This window comes from Vipera ursinii (genome assembly GCF_947247035.1).
Source record: "Vipera ursinii genome assembly, chromosome: 11".
In the NCBI taxonomy this organism is placed as follows: Eukaryota; Metazoa; Chordata; class Lepidosauria; order Squamata; family Viperidae; genus Vipera; species Vipera ursinii.
The window spans coordinates 17,989,082-18,010,672 of NC_139524.1; the positions used below are offsets into that span (position 1 = coordinate 17,989,082).

The 21,591-nt window shown below is 41.2% G+C and overlaps 2 protein-coding genes across 2 annotated transcripts; both read left to right on the forward strand.

The window, feature by feature from the left end:
- The first annotated feature begins 738 nt into the window (after nt 1-738).
- On the forward strand, nt 739-8,515 carry PSMA4 (proteasome 20S subunit alpha 4). The gene is made up of 9 exons (XM_083371226.1): nt 739-789; nt 2,509-2,533; nt 3,099-3,141; nt 4,031-4,193; nt 4,478-4,555; nt 5,321-5,409; nt 6,324-6,454; nt 7,269-7,392; nt 8,325-8,515. Exons 2-9 carry the CDS (start codon nt 2,531-2,533, stop codon nt 8,477-8,479), a joined length of 786 nt encoding a protein of 261 aa, XP_083227352.1. The 5' UTR covers nt 739-789; nt 2,509-2,530; the 3' UTR covers nt 8,480-8,515.
- A 5,747-nt stretch (nt 8,516-14,262) lies between these two features.
- CHRNA5 (cholinergic receptor nicotinic alpha 5 subunit) lies at nt 14,263-20,883 on the forward strand. The gene is made up of 5 exons (XM_083371722.1): nt 14,263-14,412; nt 15,302-15,346; nt 15,724-15,833; nt 16,575-17,409; nt 18,607-20,883. The coding sequence occupies exons 2-5, from the start codon at nt 15,320-15,322 to the stop codon at nt 18,766-18,768; spliced, it is 1,134 nt and encodes a 377-aa protein (XP_083227848.1). The 5' UTR covers nt 14,263-14,412; nt 15,302-15,319; the 3' UTR covers nt 18,769-20,883.
- The last annotated feature ends 708 nt before the right edge of the window (nt 20,884-21,591 follow it).

Consider the following 21,591-nt stretch of genomic DNA (forward strand, 5'->3'; position numbering starts at 1 on the left):
TAAAAATGGGAAATCCAAAGCTAATGTTGTGGAAACTTCATTTCCACCTCAAACCTATTGCCTCCTCTGGAAAACTCCACAACAATACAGGGACGTTAGAAACCCACTGAGCCCCAGCCTGTGTCAGTCTTGCAATAAAGACCAAATTGCTGCTGGATTTCAATACAATATATAGATAAGACCTGTTGCAAGGTGTAGTCTGGTGTGTTTACATATTTAATTTCAAAAGACAAAACACAACATTGGGTTTTTTTTCACTCCCTACACATGGTTTGGAGCCCTGAGTGTGAATATTAGTTTGAAAAAATTCACCCTTACTTGAGCTCCTTTCACCTCCGTGCAAGTTTTCTTGACCGTTCAGAACATGGTTTACCACCTCTTCTCTCAAGTTGCTTGTTCCCAGTCTAACCTATGCTTTGGATTACCTGGTGGTGCCCCATCCCGAGTCCCACCCTACTTATCTTTTCAACGTTTTACTATCCTTCAGTTTCACTGTAAATTAAATTCCAATACCCACCAGCCAAGGTCAGCTAAGAGCCGCCCTCCGCTGAAACAGGAGGCATGTTTTATTTATACCCAAACCCTGTTGCCCCAACCTTATTCGTTCCCCTAATTTCTGCCCTGACTGCCCACGACAAATATGGCGCTCGAGGCCACGCTCCGGGATTCCGGCTGGAAAAGGAGCCCTTCTAGGACTCGAAATCTGTAGCTTCACTCCGGCTCGCTGAGCGGCTCGGGAGTGCGCAGGCGCGGGCGACCATTTTGGAAGGCGGCGGAGAGCGGGCGGAGGTGAGCTGTGGGGGGGGGGGGATGTCTCCCTTCGGGGCCGTCGCCGCCGGGTCGGAGCCCCTCGCGGGGCGGGGTGGTGGGGCGGGGGCGGCCCCGGCCGCCGGTGGGTGCTCCTCCGTCGGCTGTCTCCGCGGAACTGTCGCCTTTCTGCCGGGCCCGGCTGGGAGGATGACTGTGCAGCTCCGGGAAGGAGGCTCTGGATGGGGAGAAGTGACCCCCCCCTCCATCAGATGGACGGCTGGATGGATTGATAGGCGGGCAGGTGCATTAAAGGAGAAATTTCCTGACAGCGAGAACAATTCGCCAGTGGAACGGCTTGCCACCAGAAACTCTGCTGCTCCATCATTGGAGGTTTTCAAAAATAGGCTGGGCAACCCGTTTGACTGGGATAGTCTCCAGGGTCCCTTCCAGCCCTAGGATTCTCTGTTCTAGTACAGCGTTTCCCAACCTTAGGAACTTGAAGATGCGTGGACTTCAACTCCCAGAATTCCCCAGCCAGCATAGCTGGCTGGGGAATTCTGGGAGTTGAAGTCCACGCATCTTCAAGTTCCTAAGGTTGGGAAACGCTGTTCTAGTAGATAGGTAGACAGGGGTGGGGGGGAGGTAAGTAGGTAAGAGGTAAAGAGCCTTGGTGGAGCAGTGGGCTGATGCCTCCTTAAGTAACACCAGCTGCCTGCAATTAGTGCAGGTTCGAGTCCCACCAGGCTCAAGGTTGACTCAGCCTCCCATCCTTCCGAGGTAGGTAAAATGAGGACCCAGATTGTTGGGGGCAATTAAGCTGATTTTGTAATAATGCCGCTTGGGGGGGGGGGCGAAAGCCCTAATAAGCAGGCATATACACAGAATGAAGGCTATTGCTAAGCACATTGATTTGCGCTTTAGATTGTAAGCCACCCTGAGTGGGATATAAGTGGGATTAAAAAAAAGAGGTAAGTAGGTAGGTAGGCAGCATAAGAGGTGGGGGCGGGTGGGTAGATAGTGGCAGGGAATTGGACGGGTGGGTGGGTGGACGGATGGACAGACAAATGGGGCTATTGCACACAAAAAAGTATAAAAATTAACGGGCTGGATGGATGAGGAGGTGGGTAGGCAGGTAGGTGGATGAGTAAGCAGGTAGGAAGATGGCTGGAGTGGGGGCTGGAAGGAAGAGAAGGGAGGGAGGAAGATGGGAAGGGAAGGAATGATACATAGGAAAGGAAGAAAGGAGGAGACAACAGGAAGGAAGGAAGGAAGGAGAGAGATACATACATAGGAAAGGAAGAAGGAAGGGAGATTTGTGGGATATCCTGGAGGAGTCTAGTTGAATGCATGCAGCTCTTTTTATGTCTAAGGTAGGACTCGAACTCATGGTTGCTGGATTTCTAGCCCAGTGGCTCCTGTCACTTTTTATTAAAGGCCCGGACCCATCCTGTATTCCTAGCCATTTGCTGATGATGGCAACACTTCAGAAACATTGAGAAAGTGCTTCTAGTTTTGCTTTCACAATTCGCAACTTGAGCAAGTTAGTCTTCAATGGAAGCTTTTAAGCAAAATAAAATATCTTTTAGTTACTCTACTAGCTTAGCATTTGCGGGCAAATGGTGAATCTTTGCTCCCCTAATATGATTCTTTTAACATCCTTTCTTCCAGAGGCCAACTTTTCTTATTATCTCAGCACAGTTATATTGCTATCAAATTTCTAATCCATGCATAATTCAGGGTTTTTTTTCTCTTTCACAGCGTAGTCCAACCCAGAAGCACCATGGTGAGTTTCTGCATCCCGGCTTCATAAATATTAGGTTAAATGTTAGGCTGTGTATAACAGAGTAGCTACTGCAGTCTTATCCATTCATTGTCAGAAATCCAGTTTATATTGAAATTATTAAACGTGGTCCCCTTTTTATAACAATTCCACCTGCCTAAAGCAGTATTTTGCACCTTAGCAGCTGGAAGTTGTATGGACTTCAACTCCCAGAATTCCCCTGCCTTGAGAATAGCATTTCATACATTATATTACCTGCCCTTCCCTTTTTTTGGGAAAAAGTAAACTACTCAATCACTACTTTGGGCTCCCGAAGAGTTTTTATTTATTATTAAATTTACACGCTGCCTATCTTCCCGACAAGGCAGCTCTGGGCAGCTTATTCGAATTTGGGCTAATTTCATCTGGAATGCAGTGGAGCAGGGCAAAACCTGATGGAGGGTTTGATGGCTGCCTTCAATCCTTATTCCAAAGGTGGTCCTTACTGTACCGGCGATTGGAAGTAATAAGATCACCCTTTTGTCACGGAGCGCTTTATTCATTAACAAAACACACTTTTTCCTTGCAGTCTCGAAGATATGATTCCCGAACGACCATCTTTTCCCCTGAAGGTAATTACGTGGCAAACAGAGAAGCAGCAAGAACCAGATAGCCATGTAATCAGAGATGCCCTAAAATGGCTTTCAGATCTGTGATCCCATGTCTAGGATTATATCATAAGTAGCAAATATTTGGTTCTTAATTACCAAACAGTAAATATTACATTATTTTGCTTTAACTTTGTTTTTTTAAAAAGGAGAATTGGGAACATATAATTTCATTCCCTTTTTCCCCAGGATGAGAGAGCTAGGTTTGAAGAGGATTGGGGGAGGGGGAACAGAACTGCCTTCTGGTACTTGAGGAGCTGTCTCAGAGAAGGGGAGGGGGAAACAACCTATTCTCCAAGGACAAGAAGTAAGGGGTGGAGGCTTGTTAAAGAGAGATCCCATCTAGAAGTTAGGAGAAATTTTCGGACATTGAGAACAATAAATGGAACAGCTTGGTTCTCAAGAGTTATGGGTGCTACTTCACTGAAGCTTTTCAAAAACACACTGGACCAAGATGATATAAGGTCTGCTGCCATGGTTTGGACTAGAACAGGGGTCCCCAACCCCTGGTCTCTGGACCGGTACCGGGCCGTGGCATGCCGGCAACTGGTCCGCATAAACAAGCAAAGCCCCATCCGTGGGATGCAGGCAGCACACAAAACCACACACTCGGGTCTGCGGAAAAACTTCTCTCCACAGAAGCGGTCCCTGATGCCCAGAAGGTTGGGGACCTCTGGACTAGAAGACCTCCAAGCTTCTATCCGGCCTTACGATTCTATGGGTTTTTTTTGGGAAGACGTGCTTTTTTCTTCTAGCCTAACCGTTATACAAAACGATTGGCTTCAGTATCCTGCTCCTTGAGTGAAAAGTGATGGCCTCAAATTTAACACCGCTCTTCATGGTCTTCTCCTAGGCCGTCTGTATCAAGTCGAATATGCAATGGAAGCCATCGGGCACGCTGGCACCTGCTTAGGAATTCTTGCCAACGACGGAGTCCTGTTAGCAGCAGAAAGACGGAATATCCACAAGCTTCTGGATGAAGTCTTTTTTTCAGAGAAAATATATAAACTCAACGAGTGAGTGAGATACTGGAGGAATTTATCTTTTTTTTTATCTGCATGCTTCATCAGTCCTCTCCTTGAAGTCAGGCTGTGGGATATCTGCTGGAACTTAAGATCATTGGCTTTCAACTCCCAGAATTCCCCAGCCAGCCCTCCCCAGTGTAATGTTAGCCTCAACCCAAACATCTGTGGTCTATTGCTGTAAGGCCTTTGAGAGTTGGCATGGCTGGCACAAACTAATGGTTGCAGAATAGACCACAAGGCCCTCTGGTCTCACTCAGGTCACTTGTATGTTTCAGAGATATGGCCTGCAGCGTGGCCGGCATAACTTCGGACGCCAACGTGCTCACCAACGAACTGCGGTTGATTGCACAAAGGTACGAGGGCGGCCTGACTTTCTCAAGTTGGTGACGAGTCACAGGTAGACTTGGAAATTAAGGTTCACCAGGATGACAAAACAGCTTGAATTTTTATTGCGTCAGTAAAGGCAAGAAGCCGTCAGGTGGAAGCTTCTCTTTGAAATATTTTTAATTAAATGCAAGGGGGTGGAATATATTCAAAATTGCACAGGTGTTTCTGAGGCTCTCCAGCGTCTTCCAGGTTAAGTGCCAACCAAAAACATTATTCAGAAATTCAGAGTGCAGCCTTCCCAAAGAGCAGTTAAAGAAAAAGAGAAAATCCATATTATTATTTGAAGGAAAGGGGAGTTGGGTTGGCTTCTCTGAATTTCATCTGGCCTTTAAAGGCAATGTTTTGGATTTTGTGTCCCTCGTGTGCTAAGCTTGGATCTTTCTGTGCTGTATAACCATCCAAACTCGGCTTATGTTATAGCCTGGTTGCATCAAAACTGGGCATGTTGCTAGAGACAAGGGAGAGATTGCTGAGGAAAACGAAACAAAGCAAGACTAGAAACTATCCTTAAGTCTTATTTTGAAGAAAAAGAAGTCCTAAAACTTGATTTTATTCATGATAAAGCTTAATGGCAGGGCTGTTTCTATCCCCATTAGAAGAGAGAAGGATTTCAAGTTCTATTTTGTTTTCACAGTCTTATATTCAATCTCCCTTAAAAGTTCTCCAGAGGTCTTTCTTTCTTAGTTACAGCTTCTGCATCCTTGGCATATTTTTGCATTTTCATATTTCAGATATCTGTTGCAGTATCAGGAGCCAATTCCTTGTGAACAGTTAGTAACAGCCCTGTGTGATATCAAACAAGCCTATACGCAGTTTGGAGGTAACGTTTGCAATTGTCAGATGAAATTAACTCTGGCAGAAATTCCTGGCTCATGGAAAGAACAGCTGTAATTTTCTTGTGTGTTGACGGATGCTTTATTGAATCTAGAAAGCTAACAAAGTATGACAGCTCCATTTCTGTCTGATGAAGTTAAATCACTCAGGGGAACAGAATTCATTTCCTTTAGGTCTGCCCCGAAACTCAGCTTGAAGGTTATAAAAGACAATTAATTTTTAAGTTGATTTTTTTTAAGAAGCTAATTCACAGATTTGGGTATAGCCAGTCTATTAATAAATAAATGACCCCCGTTCTCATCTGAACAGGTAATTCTTGACTTATGGCCACAATTGAGCCCACATTTTTTTTGTTAAGCAGGATATTGTTAAATGGATTTTGCCCTTTCTTGCTGCACTGGTTAAGTGAATCACTGCAGTTGTTAAGTCAGTAACACGGTTGTTAAGTGAGTCTGGCTTCCCCCACTGACTTTGCTTAGCAGAAGGTTGCAAAAGGGGATCACGTGACCGTGGGGATGCTGCAACGCTCATAAATCATTTTTTTTCAGTGCGGTTACAACTTGGAATGGTCATTAAACAAACCTGTAAGTCAAGGGCTACCTGTAGTATAGTTTTACCCTTGGAAAGAACATATTAGAATTTTATCTCATGGAGCAGCAATGCTCCATTAAATCTTTCTTCTAGGCCAGGGGTGAGCAACCTTGGCTTTTTCATGACCTGTGGACTTCAAATCCCAGAATTCCTGAGCCAGCTAATGCTGGCTCAGGAATTCTGGGAGTTGAAGTCCACAAGTCATGAAAGAGCCAAGGTTGCCTACCCCTGTTCTAGGCGAAGGTCAGTGTTTTTCCCTTGGTAATGCTTTGGCTTAATTTAAGTCACCCATGTCCTTATGGTTAACAGGAAAACGTCCTTTTGGTGTTTCACTGCTTTACATTGGCTGGGATAAGCATTATGGTTTCCAGCTGTATCAGAGCGATCCTAGTGGGAATTACGGAGGTTGGAAAGCCACCTGCATCGGAAACAACAGCGCTGTAAGTTTATTTAGCTGTCTTTTTCAAATTTTGAAACTGCTCATCTACCCCACAGAGAGGCTTTGTGGTCTTCAGTGTTCATAACCCAACCCCCCGGGTTATGACCCCCACTTACCAGGCCTCAAGCCTTTCAGAACCGGTCCGCATAAGTGGAGGGCATGTTCATACACACATGTGCGCATCCCCACAATGGAGCTGTGCGTGTGCTTGCTTGCCATACATATGGAACCATCCCTTCTCCTCCTCTTCCCCCCCCCCCCCATCTCGCTGGTCCGCAAAGCCAAAAGGGTGTGGGGAACTCTGGCTTAAAGAACGTCTAACTTAGCAGGTAGAAAAATAATTGTGTGGAAGGGAGAAACCAAGCCTATTAATGGCAAGGCTTTGGGGATCTGTAGATGTGGATTTGAGCAGGTTTCAGGCATTTTTCAACTAAGAAGGTCTTCCAAAGAGAAGTCTACTAACTTTAGATATGAAGTAAAGCCAGTATGTCTTTCCCTAAGCTCTCAGAAACTTCTAATGGATTTTAATATTGCTATGGGTTACTTTGCATCTTGCTTTGTTCTTTCTATAGTCTTGTGTTGGTTTTATTCTTAGCTGTTGCTGGTGGACAATTAAGATATTTAGGGTTATTTTGATGAATGGAAGTATTGTACGTGTAGTTTGGGTATCGGGCTTTCCTATTTTTATGTAGCTTTAGGATTGTAAGTTGCCCAGAGTCACTGGGCAGCTTTAAAAATTGAAGGAATGAGAGAATGGGTGGATGAATGAATGAATCGGCAAGAATCAACTACGGTGCTTTTCTGTTCTTTAACAGGCAGCTGTATCAATGCTAAAACAAGATTACAAAGAGGGAGAAATGACTTTGAAATCTGCCCTTGCTTTAGCTGTCAAAGTCCTGAACAAAACTATGGATGTTAGTAAACTGTCAGCAGAGAAAGGTAAGCCTTGGATATGATATGAGATCTTGGATATGAGTTTTGATTTATTTTTTTTAATCCCATTTATATCCCGCCCTTCTCTGAAGACTCAGTGCGGCTTACAATGTAAGGCACAAACCAATGTGCTTAGCAATAGCCTTCATTCTATGTATATGCCTGCTTATTAGGGCTTTCGCCCCCCCCCCAGCAGCATTTTTACAAATTCAGCTTATTGCCCCCAACAATCTGGGTCCTCATTTTACCTACCTCGGAAGGATGGAAGGCTGAGTCAACCTTGAGGCTGGTGGGACTCGAACCTGCACTAATTGCAGGCAGCTGGTGTTACTTAAGGAGGCATTAGCCCACTGCTCCACCAAGGCTCTTTTCCTTAGAGAGGTGCTATTCCAGCTGTTAAGAGTGTTGCTAGTTCTTGGTCTGTTTGTTTTTACTTATTTAAAAGCCTGCTGAATTTTAGGATGGTGTAGTTAAAACAGTCCTATTACCTGAAGTCTTTGGTAATTAGGGGTTTTGAATTGTCATGAATTAGATTTTGAGATGTGGATTGTGGATTTATATCTTCTTGTTTTAATTAGCCCTGTTGATTTTAGTAGGTAATTGCATAGTTTTATAAGAATAATAATAGTTTTAAGTCATGTATTGCTACCTATAAAGCTCCTGAAGTCTTCAAATGGGGCATGGTAGAAAAGTTTGCAATAAATCCGTTGGCCTATATCACCTGTCATAATGCCAAATACATTTTTCTACAATATTCTGGGTGCTGTGAAAAATTGCTTTAAAAATTTCAACTAGAAAACCAGTACAAGAATTCTTTAATAAGTTCTCGGAGGCCCATTTGGTTGGTATGTTTTTTGATGCAATCAGACCTTATTCAGACATTAAACTTCCTTCCTTCCTTCCTTCCCATTTTCTTTTTTATCTCTTAAATGTTCCAGTTGAAATTGCCACCCTGACACGAGAGAATGGAAAGACGATAATAAGAGTTTTGAAGCAAAAAGAAGTAGAAGTATTGATAAAGAAACACGAAGAAGAAGAAGCCAAAACAGAGCGTGAAAAGAAAGAAAAAGAGCAGAAAGAAAAAGATAAATAAATCAAGCACCTTGAAGGAGGGTGTTTCCATAAACTGGCTCAATTTTCGAAGGGCTGTTTATTGAATCCGTTCCTTTATATCACTGAAACACATCACCTCTTTCCTCAGTGAACAGAAATCTCTTTGTCATTGTATCTTTTATATTACATAATAAAAAAAAGTGAACAGTCTTGTCGCAGTACTAACTATATACAAGTATAGTTACTTGTTCCTTGCCTTCCCTCTGCGTTTCCTTGGGACAGAATCTGGCTGAAAACACAGGATGCTGCACCATACCAGATCTTGCTGATAGAAACATTTTCATGTTTTCTTTTATCTTGTTTTTTTTTTAAATCCCATTTATATCCCGCCCTTCTCCGAAGACTCAGGGCAGCTTACAATCTAAGAAGCACAACTCAATGTGCTTAGCAATAGCCTTCATTCTATGTATATGCCTGCTTATTAGGGCTTTCATACACCCCCAAGCGGCATTATTACAAAGCTTATTGCCCCCAACAATCTGGGTCCTCATTTTACCTACCTGGGAAGGATGGAAGGCTGAGTCAACCTTGAGCCTGGTGGGACTCGAACCTGCACTAATTTCGGGCAGCTGGTGTTACTTAAGGAGGCATCAGCCCACTGCTCCACCAAGGCTCTTTTGTACTAAACTTGGGGTTCCAAGCGAAAATGAGGATTTACGCTTAGAAATGTGCACAGTGGCTTCAGGAGTTTTTGATCGTTGCTGGAATATTTTTAATTACAGGCTTCGGGAATGCTTACTGACATGCAAAAAAAAAGGGGGGGAAGCCTTTGTGAAATAATGCAATTTAGCACTTTGCCAGCTGCTTTTCAAGGCAGCTGCTGCACAATTGCAGCTGTGTCTGGATGTATAACAAGACGGTGTCCTGGGAAATCGGTGCTTAACTGTTTATTAATTTTTCAAACACTTTTGGCAGCACAGAGCTCAACATTATGCTGGTTAGGACTTTGAATTTTACCAGGATGAAAAGTGGGGGAAAAGGAGGCAAGGTACAGGGAGTCCTTATGACTTATAACCACAATTGGGACCGCAACTTCTGTTTCTAAGGAACATGGCTGTTAAGTGAGTCACCGTTTCTCCCAAGGTCATTAAGAAGATTGCTGCAGTTAAGTGAGGCACATGGTCATTGAGCAAGTCTAGCTTTCTCCCTTTGCTTTGTTTATCAAGTCGGCTGGGAAGGTTGCAAATGGCACACACAACTCCCAAGATGTGGCAACCACCATAACCCATCCAGATCGCCAAAGGCCTGAATTATATGACTGCAGGGACACTGTGATGGTCATAAGTCTGAGGACCAGTTGTAAATCACTTTTTTCGGCACCCTCAAAGCACTAAACATTGTGCTCCATGTAGCCTCTCCAAGTAAAATGCAAAACAAGCTTTCAACCCACCTAAAAAGAGTAATTGGGGAAATAATTCATCAGTTTTATTTATTTATAAATTCATTTATAAAAGTTTTTATTCCACCATTATTATTTTATAGATAACAGTTGCTACTGTATCTGGGTCCTAGCTTTGTTTGACTCTCCTCACAACAACCCTGTGAGGTAGGCCTACGAGTTTGACAGCTGTGGAGCAAAGTTTTGAGTTTGCTGAAACTTGGCCCAACCTACTTCAGGGCAGCTCCTTCGCCTGTACAACGGAGAGAGCCTACAACTCCCATCAGCCCCTCGCTGAGAACGGAGCTGCGAGGCTGCTGGGACTTGTAGGCCAATCCCAGCTGTGGCGAGCGGCCTCGCGGCTTTCCCGCCCTTTTTAGCCACGCCCCGGGACGGAGCTTGGGCGGCTGAGAGTCGGCCGCCGGGCTTTGCCGGCTGAGGCGCGTCTGAGGAGAAGCGACTCCGCGGCTTGTTCCGCGTCCGGTGGCCGCTTTCGCCGCGCGGGGCCATGGCCGAAGCTCCCCTCCTGCTTCTCCTCCTCCTCCTCTCCGCCAGCCACGAAGCCGCCGGAGCCCGTTCTCTGGGTAAACGCGGAGACACGCGTGCAGCCCCCGCGCTCGTGTGAATGCCTCAGGACCCGAGACGCGCGTCACGCGCCTGGCCCGCTTAGTCCAAGAAGAACCACGCAGGAGATGCTCGCGAAAGGGGCAGTTATATTGGGGGAAGAAGGGCCAGCCAGCCCGCCAGCCAGCCCGGGACTATCCGTCCAAAATAATAGGAATTCGAATAAGGTCCCAACTATTGCGCAGGAGTTTTGCTGCACGAAATGGAAACTCTCAAAGCAGCCTGTCTGCTGGCTGTGGGGGCTTTGCATGGGGAGGGGACGTTGGATATATTTATTAAAAGTATTTATAAACTGCTTCCCCTCTCGAAGTAACCCTGAGGTAGATGGGGGGGGGGGTCGAGGCAGGTGTGCATGAGCGTGCAAATTCATTGCTGCAGGGAGGGGTTGGAGGGGAGAGTGCATGAGTGTGCAAATGCCTAGATTTGTATGTGCATAGATGTGATAGATATACATACATACACACACACACACAAAACTTACTATCTGCCTGGCTATATATCAATTCATTGTCTCTCGCTCTCTATCTATGTCTGTCTGCCTTCTGTCTGTCTGTCTATATTTATTTAGATTTGTCTATATGTCTCGCTCTCTATGTCTATCTGTTCATCCATCCATACTTATATACATAACTGTTGGATATGAGGGGGCGGCAAATAAATTCCATAATAAGTAAAACAAAAATATGTATGTGTAGTACTACATACTGGCTGCTTTTATCCTGTTTCCATTCTGGGTTTCTCTTATTTGGAAAGCAACTTCTATTGTTATTTCAGTGTGGCTGATGCTTCTGTAAGTGGGTTAGGGTGGGGGTGGGGGTGTATTATTAGTCTTATTCTACTGTCGTATTGCAGGATTACTGTCCTTATCCGATGACAAAAAAATTGCAACCTGATCTGTCCAGCCTTTCCTAAGAGACACTGTAATCTGTTTTTGTGAGAGTTTGCGTCTGCATCTGGAAGACTTCATCTAGAAGTGCAGATTCAAACATTAATAACTGCAGTGGTTAACTGAAGGGCAGGAGGGGGTTTGCTACAGTCCAAAGTGCTGCATTGGTGAGAAGGAAGGGGGGGGGAAACCCCATATCTTGAAGGCAGGATTTAGCAAAGTGTTCATTCATTCATGTAATAACGAATGATTTGTCCAGGATGAACAAAATACTTTTTTGTTCTGTCTTTAGATAGACATCTGCCAACTGCTGCTCCTTCCAGTTTTTCAGAAAGCCCTTGAAAGAGTTCATCTTGACTTCATCTTTTCTCCCTTCTTTTGCTGTGGCTGAAATAGAAAAGGAGCAAAGGACATTTTCTGTTTTTACCAGGGTTTGTCAGTTGATAAAGAGCTTTTCTGGTAGAGAATTGAATGGTTAAGACTGCAGGGACATATTTTGTCTTGGGGAGACAGATATTTTCAACCTGAAGGAGGACTGAAGATTTAAATATTATTTTTGTAACTCTGGATGTGTAGAATAAAAGTACAAGTTAGCAGAATGTCTTTAAGAGCTTTTCTCTTTATGTAATGAAAAGGATTTTTGATAGATCCAGGTTAAGCAGATGTGCAGTTTGTGGGGGGTTTTCCCCCCAAAAGAAACAGACTGTCAAGGCAGTACTTTTTTCAAGAATGTATATTATTCATATACACTTGGTTATTCCCATTCTGGATACATGCAGTTTCATTGCCCTCTTCTAATATTCTATGGCCATTGTTTTTCTCACTAAAACAGTTTCTTCTTTGATACATTGAGGTTGAAGGCAAGAAACAATTTTATTCAAATAAGAATGTTCCCATGTATGGTGTTTAAATGTGTTTGAACTGACATGTAGTAAAAATTGAAATCCTATACGTGTTTTGAGTCCTAATAGCTGCAAGGGGGATTCTTCAGTCATCTTCGTTCTGTGATGGATGGTATAGGAAAAAAAACTAATCTGAACCATTTCTTTTAGATTGTGAAGTAAAATGAAGAAGCAATTTGTGGTACAGCTAGAGAATATCCAAGCTCATTGACATAAAATTAATCTAATGACTCAATTACTGCCATGATGGCTACACCATCGGAAAACCTGAAGGACCAGGTTGGGGACAGATTCTCTTGGAGAAAATCCCATCTCTTTTGCTTGCTAAGAGGCAATCCCGACTTAATGGCACATAATCTTTTTAAAATACAACCCAAACAAATGGTGAATTGTAATAGAATTATTTCTAAATGCAATAATCAAGAAACACATTTTGTGAACAGGACAGCCGCCTTCTGTAATCAGAACAAGTTTTCTTCTTTTAAACAGTTTGAATCACTGTTTCCTCACTGAGATTAAAAAATAGTTTTACGGTATATTACTACAATTAATGGAATCTTTGTGTTTCATCAGCTGAAAGCATAGTCTTATTTGCCAGGACCCAAGTCCCTGTTTAGCCACAGAATAGGGATGGCAGGATTTTCTTTGCTTTAGTAGCCAGAAAATAGGGCTGTTCAAATCTTCCAAAAGAGGCGCTCTGCAGTGCATGAACCACATCTTTTCACAGAGTTGCTGCTTCAGAATTGCTGTTAGCTATCTTCTGCACGTGTGTACCCATTCTATTTCATTTTTTTTCAGCAAAAGAAGTTGACTGGGCAGTTTTAAATGATTTGTATATCCCTAGAAGTTAATTATCAAAGGACATCATCTAATGAGTCTGAGAATAGCATTTTATACATTAAAGTGCCAGAATACGTATTGAAGTAAAATATGGGCAATTCAGCATGCTAGTAAATTCGAAATGGTTTCTTTGTTCTTTATTAAACAATTTTAAGGTGTCTTTGAATTGTTCCATTTTAAAATATGAGCTCATAGGCTAAGTTTAGAATGGAATTCTAAGCATATTACATGCAAATCCTACTAAAATACATTTTAGCTAAATATAGATAGGATTAAGTTTCATGTTATTTAAGGTACAAAAATACAGTACTGGGTAATAAAAGTAACAATATTTTAGATACCTCTCACAAAATGTTAAGCAATACAATTTATTAGCTTTGGGAGCACTTGTACACATAAATATCCTCTTTCTATTCCTTGTAATATTTTCAATAGGAAAGGCTCAGAGAAAGCAGTGACTGTCATTTTTAGTTCTCCAGAAATGAACTTTCATACGTTATGTGAAATATGTTGGCAATTGCTGTGAAAACAAATTAAGTTTTTTTTAAGTAGAAGAAGGGCAATACAGTGTTATTGATACTGAAAATTACTGTTGCATAAGTTCAATACCATCCCAAATGAAATCTAATAGCCTACAATATTTTCAGAATGGAGCCTGAAGGCTCTGCCTGATTTACATATCTATTTACACAAATTGTCAATTTGTATTCAAACCAGTAAATCTATAGATTAATCAAACTATAAATAAGTAGAAAACTCAGGCTTCCATAATTTTTGCTTTTTTCATCCTTAACTCTTCATCTTCGATCTACTACTGGCTTCTGGGATGGTAACTTATAGATAATACTGTTTCCTGTAAAACATAACTTTGAGATAGGTCTCTCAGTTCTGTTTTACATTTTTAGTGGATTACCATCCAATAATTTGTTGACAATGTCAAAAGCTAAATCTGCAGAATACCAATCTGTTCTTGTATTCCATGTATTTAAACAGAAGGGAACTGCAGCTTTCTGTAATGCGTAACCTTATGCCAAACTTCCTCTGTTGTGATATGGGCAATTACATGAGTTAATATTAAATATTGTCTCTGGCATTTTTAAATATAAAACTTTATTATCATCCTTTGTGCAGGTACATCTGAGCCTTCTTTTACTGCTAAAAGTGAAGACCGTTTATTTAAACATTTATTTGAAGACTATGAACGATGGGTTCGTCCAGTCGAGCACTTGAATGATACCATCAAAGTGAAATTTGGTCTTGCAATTTCCCAGTTGGTAGATGTGGTATGTTAGGAAATTGATACATTTTAAAATTTAATCAATCTGAAGACATATGTTGCCTGTTCGGTAGAGTTTTTGCCATGTTTCTGAAAGATAATAAGGCCTTAATAATTATAAGATACTTTATGCTTAAGATGTAGATGAAATTGCTTGCACGTAGTAGTAACATGATTCCAGGGCAAGTGAAGACGGAAATTTCTTCCCCATCCTCACCCTAAATAACTACTTTGTTTAATCAGAGGACTTATTAAGTGTGACAGACAGACTACTAACATGGTTTACAACATCAAGTGAATATTTTTTTAAAAAACATGTACCTCTATGTCTGTAAGATATGAAAAAGATTCTGTGTCTTTTCTTTTAACTAATATAAAAATATTCCTACTAGTAATAGCAATGATAACATTCTTGGTGAGTATTTGGTGTCTTACGTACGGCCATTGGATTGTTCCACTATTGTTGGAGAGCAGTCATCCCAGTGGGGAGGAGATCCCAAGTGGGAAGTTAGGATGGACTCTAAATAAACACAATAGGGCAAGGTATGACACCTCCTCCCTCCAATGCCTTTGAGCCTTATCTAGCCTTTCACAGGCAAAAGCTGCCAGTCCAGGGAGATTCCTGTGGAATCTAGAACAATAAAGTAGCCTGTTTGAACTCTCCAAGCGTGAGTCTTGTTGTTTATGCCTGACAATTACTGGGGGAATGAAATTCTAGTGTCAACTGCTTCTGCTATTTCATTATGCCTTCAAGGGGCACATTGGAAAGCAAGCACCTATTTAGGAGGGAGAAGCTACCAAAAGTCTTGCCAAGGTCCAGCTGAGATGCTGAAGCGCTATCTGGCTCTTACCTTCTAAAACCTTTGATTATATCTAATACTCTTTTCCTCCAATAGGATGAAAAAAATCAGTTGATGACCACAAATGTTTGGCTGAAGCAGGTGAGTCCTTGAAAATGTTTTGAGTGGGTTTCAGTGGATTGATGATTCATGCCCTTGGGTTGTATCAGCATGGAAGATAGAGTGGAAAAGGATAGATCAGGATTCCCTATAGATCCTGAATGATTTACAATAAATCAGCAAGGGATTTTAAACAGAGAGATGGATCTTGCAGAAATATTAAAACCAGAAAACGTTCCTCTGCAAATGAGCATGAATCTAGTAAGTTTATCAAAAGTAACAAACAAAAACTACAAACAAATATGTTTTGAAGCAAGGTAGCCACTTCTCGTAGTAACATAGTAAACATTTCAATTGTTGCTTTCTGAGCTGTTTCAGGTTCAAGATAAAATTGAAGATAAGTCTGTATTCCTTTGCAGGAATGGGTTGATGTAAAACTGAAGTGGGATCCTAAGGACTATGCTGGAATAACATCTATCCGTGTCCCTTCAGCTTCACTATGGATTCCAGACATTGTTTTATATGACAAGTAAGATTTCAGTTTTTGAAATATATTAAAAGGGCAGATCGGCCATATAGACTTCAGCCCAAGAAAATGCGGAAAACCAGGTTAAAAAAGCCTGGACTGGTAATGAAATAAAAGAGTTTGTTGTCTCCTTCAATCTCCCAATTTTCCAAGGAGGAAGACCCCCATGATTGCAGAGAGTTCTTACCCAGAAGGAATTAAGAATCATGAGCATCCCCTTTAATATCCTACCTTCACTTGTAGACTACTTTTCTTTCTGGAAAAAAATGAACAAGAAGCAGCAGAAATGATGCAGTGCAGATTCTCAAGAGACTGCATTCAGAGCAGCAGTAAAAAATAATTGGATCCTCATTTGAGGATCTCATGTAAAGAACTGTAGTGCCTCATTAAAATATTTGGTTTTAATTTTTACCTATTGGAGCAGAAAGTTTTTATAGAAGGGTGGGCATGTTTGCAAAAAAGATTCAGCCATTCCTTTCAAAGAGGATCATGTGACCATCATTCAAAATAAATTATCATGATAGTACTCGTACATTAGCTCCCATCTGTTTGTTCAACATTAATAATTTTAATTGTGGCTGGACCATATCTTACAGGGGACATGTAACTCAATTTTTTTGTCTGTAAAGGATTAAGCAGGGTTATACAATTTGAAAATAATTTTGCACTGGAAAAAGTACACTTAGTTTTTTGTGGAAAACCATATCTTGCACCTTTCATAACCCTTTGCTGATATTCTTTCAGTGCAGATGGTCATTTTGAAGGAACATCTACAAAGGCCACAGTGAAACACGATGGCACTATTGTTTGGACCCCACCTGCGAACTATAAAAGCTCTTGCACCATTGACGTCACTTACTTTCCATTTGACCTCCAGAACTGCTCCATGAAGTTTGGCTCGTGGACATATGATGGTTCTCAGGTGGATCTAATGCTTGTGGATGAAGAAGTGGACAAAAGAGATTTCTTTGACAATGGAGAATGGGAAATAGTAACAGCAACAGGTATCAGAAGGAAGAGAACTGATGGAAGCTGCTGGTACCCCTTTATTACCTACTCATTTATAATTAGGCGCTTGCCTCTCTTTTATACGCTCTTCCTCATTATTCCATGCATAGGGCTGTCTTTTTTAACCGTCCTTGTCTTCTACCTCCCTGCCTATGAAGGTGAGAAAATCTCTCTCTGCACTTCCGTTCTGGTCTCGCTCACCGTCTTCCTTCTAGTCATTGAAGAAATTATCCCATCTTCTTCTAAAGTCATACCACTGATTGGCGAGTACTTGGTCTTCACCATGATTTTTGTGACCTTATCTATAGTAATAACTGTCTTTGCTATTAATGTTCATCATCGATCCTCGTCGACGCACAACGCGATGGCACCATGGATCCGCAAAATATTTCTTCACAAGCTTCCCAAACTGCTTTGTATGAGAAGTCACATCGATAGGTACTCAGTATCAAAGGGAGAAGACATCGCGGGCACCCAGCAATCTGAGGAACCTAGGAATACTTTAGAAGCAGCCTTAAATTCTATCCGGTACATTATAAGACACATTGTGAAAGAGAATGAAGTACATGAGGTGTGTGTTCTAGTTGTGTTGCATTCAGTGGTTTGAGTTGATCATTGGAGATGGGAATATACAAAGTTATGCAGTAAAACCTTAATCTGGAGCCCTGGGTGTTCTCTGAGCTTGGTGGTTCTCTTGTGGACGTTTCATTACCCAACTAGGTAGCATCATCAGTGATGATGTTGACGGTGCTCTGATGGTGAACATCTCGCATTGATGAGGTAATCTTGTTGGCCCATGAAACGTCTGCGAGAAAATAATCTCAGAGGGTATCATAGATTCCACCGTTCAATCCTGAGCTACCGATACTCTCTTCTATGAGAACCTTAATCTGATGGTTTTTAGATGCTGTGCTGTTTTTGGATGTCTTTTGACAGAAAGGGAAGTCTTAGTTCTGCTGATGGAAACAATTCCTTCAGGGGCAACCTACAATATCTGAATCGCCAAAGAGTTTTTGTCATATTTTACTATGATCTCAGTGATAGGTATCATATGAATAACTTGATCTATTGTTTTGGATCAAGATAGTGAAAATTTTGGATCAATAGCATGCAAAAAAAATAGAGAAACAACTTCTATCTCTTACAGTGACTCATGTTTGTCCATGACCCATTTTTTCCAGTTTATGTATAAAGTATGATTCAAGCCTAAAAAATAGCCTTAATAAGCACAGGTATTTTTAAATATACTGAGAATTTTTCATTTCCTGATGAAATTCAGTTTTAGTAATTTGTATTATTCAGTAATAAGTAAAACCTACATTAGGGAATACCTATTATAAAGATAATAGCTTCTGCCAACCTAGCAGTTCGAAAGCACGTAAAAACGCAAGTAGAAATATAGGGACCACTCCAGTGGGAAGGGAACAGCGTTCCGTGCGCCTTTGGCATCTAAGTCATGCCGGCCACATGACCACGGAGACGTCCTCGGACAAGCGCTGGCTCTTCGGCTTTGAAACGGAGATGAGCACCGGCCCCTGGAGTCAGAAACGACTAGCACGCATGTGCGGGGGGGGGAAACCTTTACCTTTATTATAAAGATGGTTTATTTACTTCTGGTTTGTGACCCTTCTATTTATTATGTTGTGGCTTTTGTATAGATACATTGTTGCCTCTCCCTGCTTTGTTATTTTCTAGCGACTAAACTCAGATACTGGTAGATCCAAATGCTAAAGGAAAGTTACTGACTTTTTTTCTTCTTTTTTTTTAGGTTGTGGAGGACTGGAAATTTATAGCTCAGGTGCTTGATCGTGTATTCCTATGGCTGTTCTTTCTGGTTGCAGTTACTGGATCCCTGACTATGTTTCTTCCTGTAATTCATAAATGGGCAAGCATAATAGTACCAGTCAATGCCGGGATTGTTAATAAATAAGTGTGTGGGCAGGGACAGAATTCTAACTGCTTCTAGGGATGCTAATTCCTAGAAGTCCTAAATTCCTAGGTATCCTAAGCTAATAATGAAATGTCTGCGAATGCAAGTGGGAGGGGAAAATTCGTGGTGATATTTAACCAGGAAAATTGTAAGATGGATGTTTTTCCCCCTCTTAATTATAGCCTACCTGGATGCCATCAGCATCCTAAGATTATTTGTAGAATATTATAGCAAAAATATTAACATGACACTTTAGCATTTAAGATGTTTAGGATGACCATCATTGAAACTGCTGTGGCAGTGGATGAGGAGACGTTTTGTCAAGTTTTCTGCAGGAGCTCCCAACTTAAAAGCCAGTACTAGGGTTTTTAATTAAAAGCTGGCACTGTGGCTTCGTTGCTCTGTTTTCTGTAGTCACAAGGCTGCGAGACCTGACCTTGACCAGATGGCACATAACTCGAAAGTGAGATTTTCACAGATTAAAAAGAATTCTTTGCACTATGTGAAGATTCCACAGCCCCTCTTCACCTTTATGCAATATTCAAAAGTAGAAGGGGAAAAAAAAGCACATTCGCTCAGAATGACCTCTGAACTTCTAGACATCTAGCTGGCTGGGGAATTGTGGGAGTTGAAGTCCACAGGTCTTTAAATTTGCCAAGATTGGACACCCTGGTCTAGACTTTTCTTAATACGAAGGAATCTCTTCTTGAATCTCTTATACCTTACAAAATTGACCACCCATCTCTATCTTATGTGTATCATATTATATGTTCTTTACGTACTTCTTTACTGCTGCTATCCATGTACGTTATGCCCTACGTTAAATAAATACATTAATGTGAAGGAGAAATCAAAATATGCCACTTAACTCCTCAAAATACAACAGTTTTCCGCATCACCACTACAGAGGAATACAGTACATTTTAATTTTTTTTAGTCCTTTCATGTGACATTTGAGTAGTCCTTGTAGCAGATGAGGGCTCTCTGTCTCTTACTCTTAGCCTTTGATTCCTAAACTGTCACTCAGAATTAAGCTCAGTTTGCCAAGGAACTGGATGGAATGGGTTAGGGTGAAAAGGGTAAGACAGAACAGAAAGTAATGAAATATGCAAGTACAACATGGAGTGTTTTGGCCTTCCTAATGCAATTTCCCTCCTATATAATCCCAATTTTTATTTCTTGTGATAACTGAAGGATCTGGAGTCTGCTAGCAATTTCTGTGATTGTAAGAAAGTAAAGACTTCCTAAAATCCGGCTCAACTCCCATGCAGTTTTCTTCGTAGCCTTACAGAAGCAATTCTTATTCCTTTCTTAGAAGATTTTGTTTGACTTCATAGTCATTTGCTGAATAAGATGTGTTGATTATAGAAGTTGCCATGAACTATCTGGGGCATGCTCCGTTATACATTTTTCATTAGACACAAATGCCTTCCATGTTCTGTGAAGAAAATCTGCTATATAAGTAGACCTCAAATGAGAGTCAACAGTCAAATCATGGAATGAAAAACACGCTACAGGAAAGGTAGATAGATACAGTAAATATGATTTTAATATCATTTAAACAGACTTTTTAAAACACACTTTTAGAGAGACGGTAGACAGTTGGAAACCTTTTGGGTCAATTATACAGTAGTTCAGAAATGACTGTGGTGATATGAGCTGGGGTACTTCACTGTTCTAATTGTATTTTGTGTATAGCTGGGAATTTTTAAAATATTTTTTTAAAAATTAGGTTTATTTTTAGATTTTAAAAATGTATATTGAATGCACTTTAAGGGTGATAATTATAGACAATACATTAAATTTTGCATTTGATACTTGCTGTTGTTAAGTTTGTAAATCTGAGGGAAATTTTTAAATTATATAATGAATTTCATTCGGAAGCCTTCAGTTGAAAAGCAGGTTAATTAAAGATTCCTTAATATTTCTCTGCGTTGCTTAGAGGTTTTCGTATCTTCCTCTCAGCCTTTTTAATAGAAGTAACCGAGATTTATTACCTTTAATGGAAAATCATTCCTGGTCTTTTTCATTTGATTTAGCTGAAAACCAGTGCTTACTACCATCTTACTTGCGTTTGTCTGCTGCAATGCCCCATGTTAATAAACAGTTCTCCAAATCCTTATTAATGTTCCCTTTTTCTTGTAATTTGCCCTTGACCAAACCCTCAGTTTGACTTGGTAACGTAAAATGGATGTACATATCGATAAAATAGAATATTTGTAGTTCAGGGTTGAAATATGGGGTCAGGGCTGACATACAGAAATCCAATATATTTTATATACTAGCGGCTTGCCCTGTCGGTGCTGGTAGGAGCAGTCTTGGTGGTTCCTTGAATTAGGCTATTTACTTTTGTCTTGAGTTAACTACCCGACTAAGATGAGAGCAAACTCCATTCCCTTTTTATCATGGATGATGTTACCTAGTTTGGTAATGAAACATCTGCAAGAAAACATCCAAGCTCAGAAAGCACCAAGGACCCCATGGATGTACTTGTGCTTCCTTTGGTTTCTTCTCTCCCACACAAAGAGAGCCTTTCTTCGGCTATATCTGCTTTTTAAAAAAATGAATTATGAATCTGGATGAGCAGGGAAATTGTACAGTTGGTTCCAGTTAACTCCTAATTTTTAAGAAATAGCCTTTTCGAGTTCAGCTTGGAATGTGCACAAGAGCCTTGGTGGAGCGGTGGGCTGATGCCTCCTTAAGTAACACCAGCTGCCTGCAATTAGTGCAGGTTCGCATCCCACCAGGCTCAAGGTTGACTCAGCCTTCCATCCTTCCCAGGTAGGTAAAATGAGGACCCAGATTGTTGGGGGCAATTAAGCT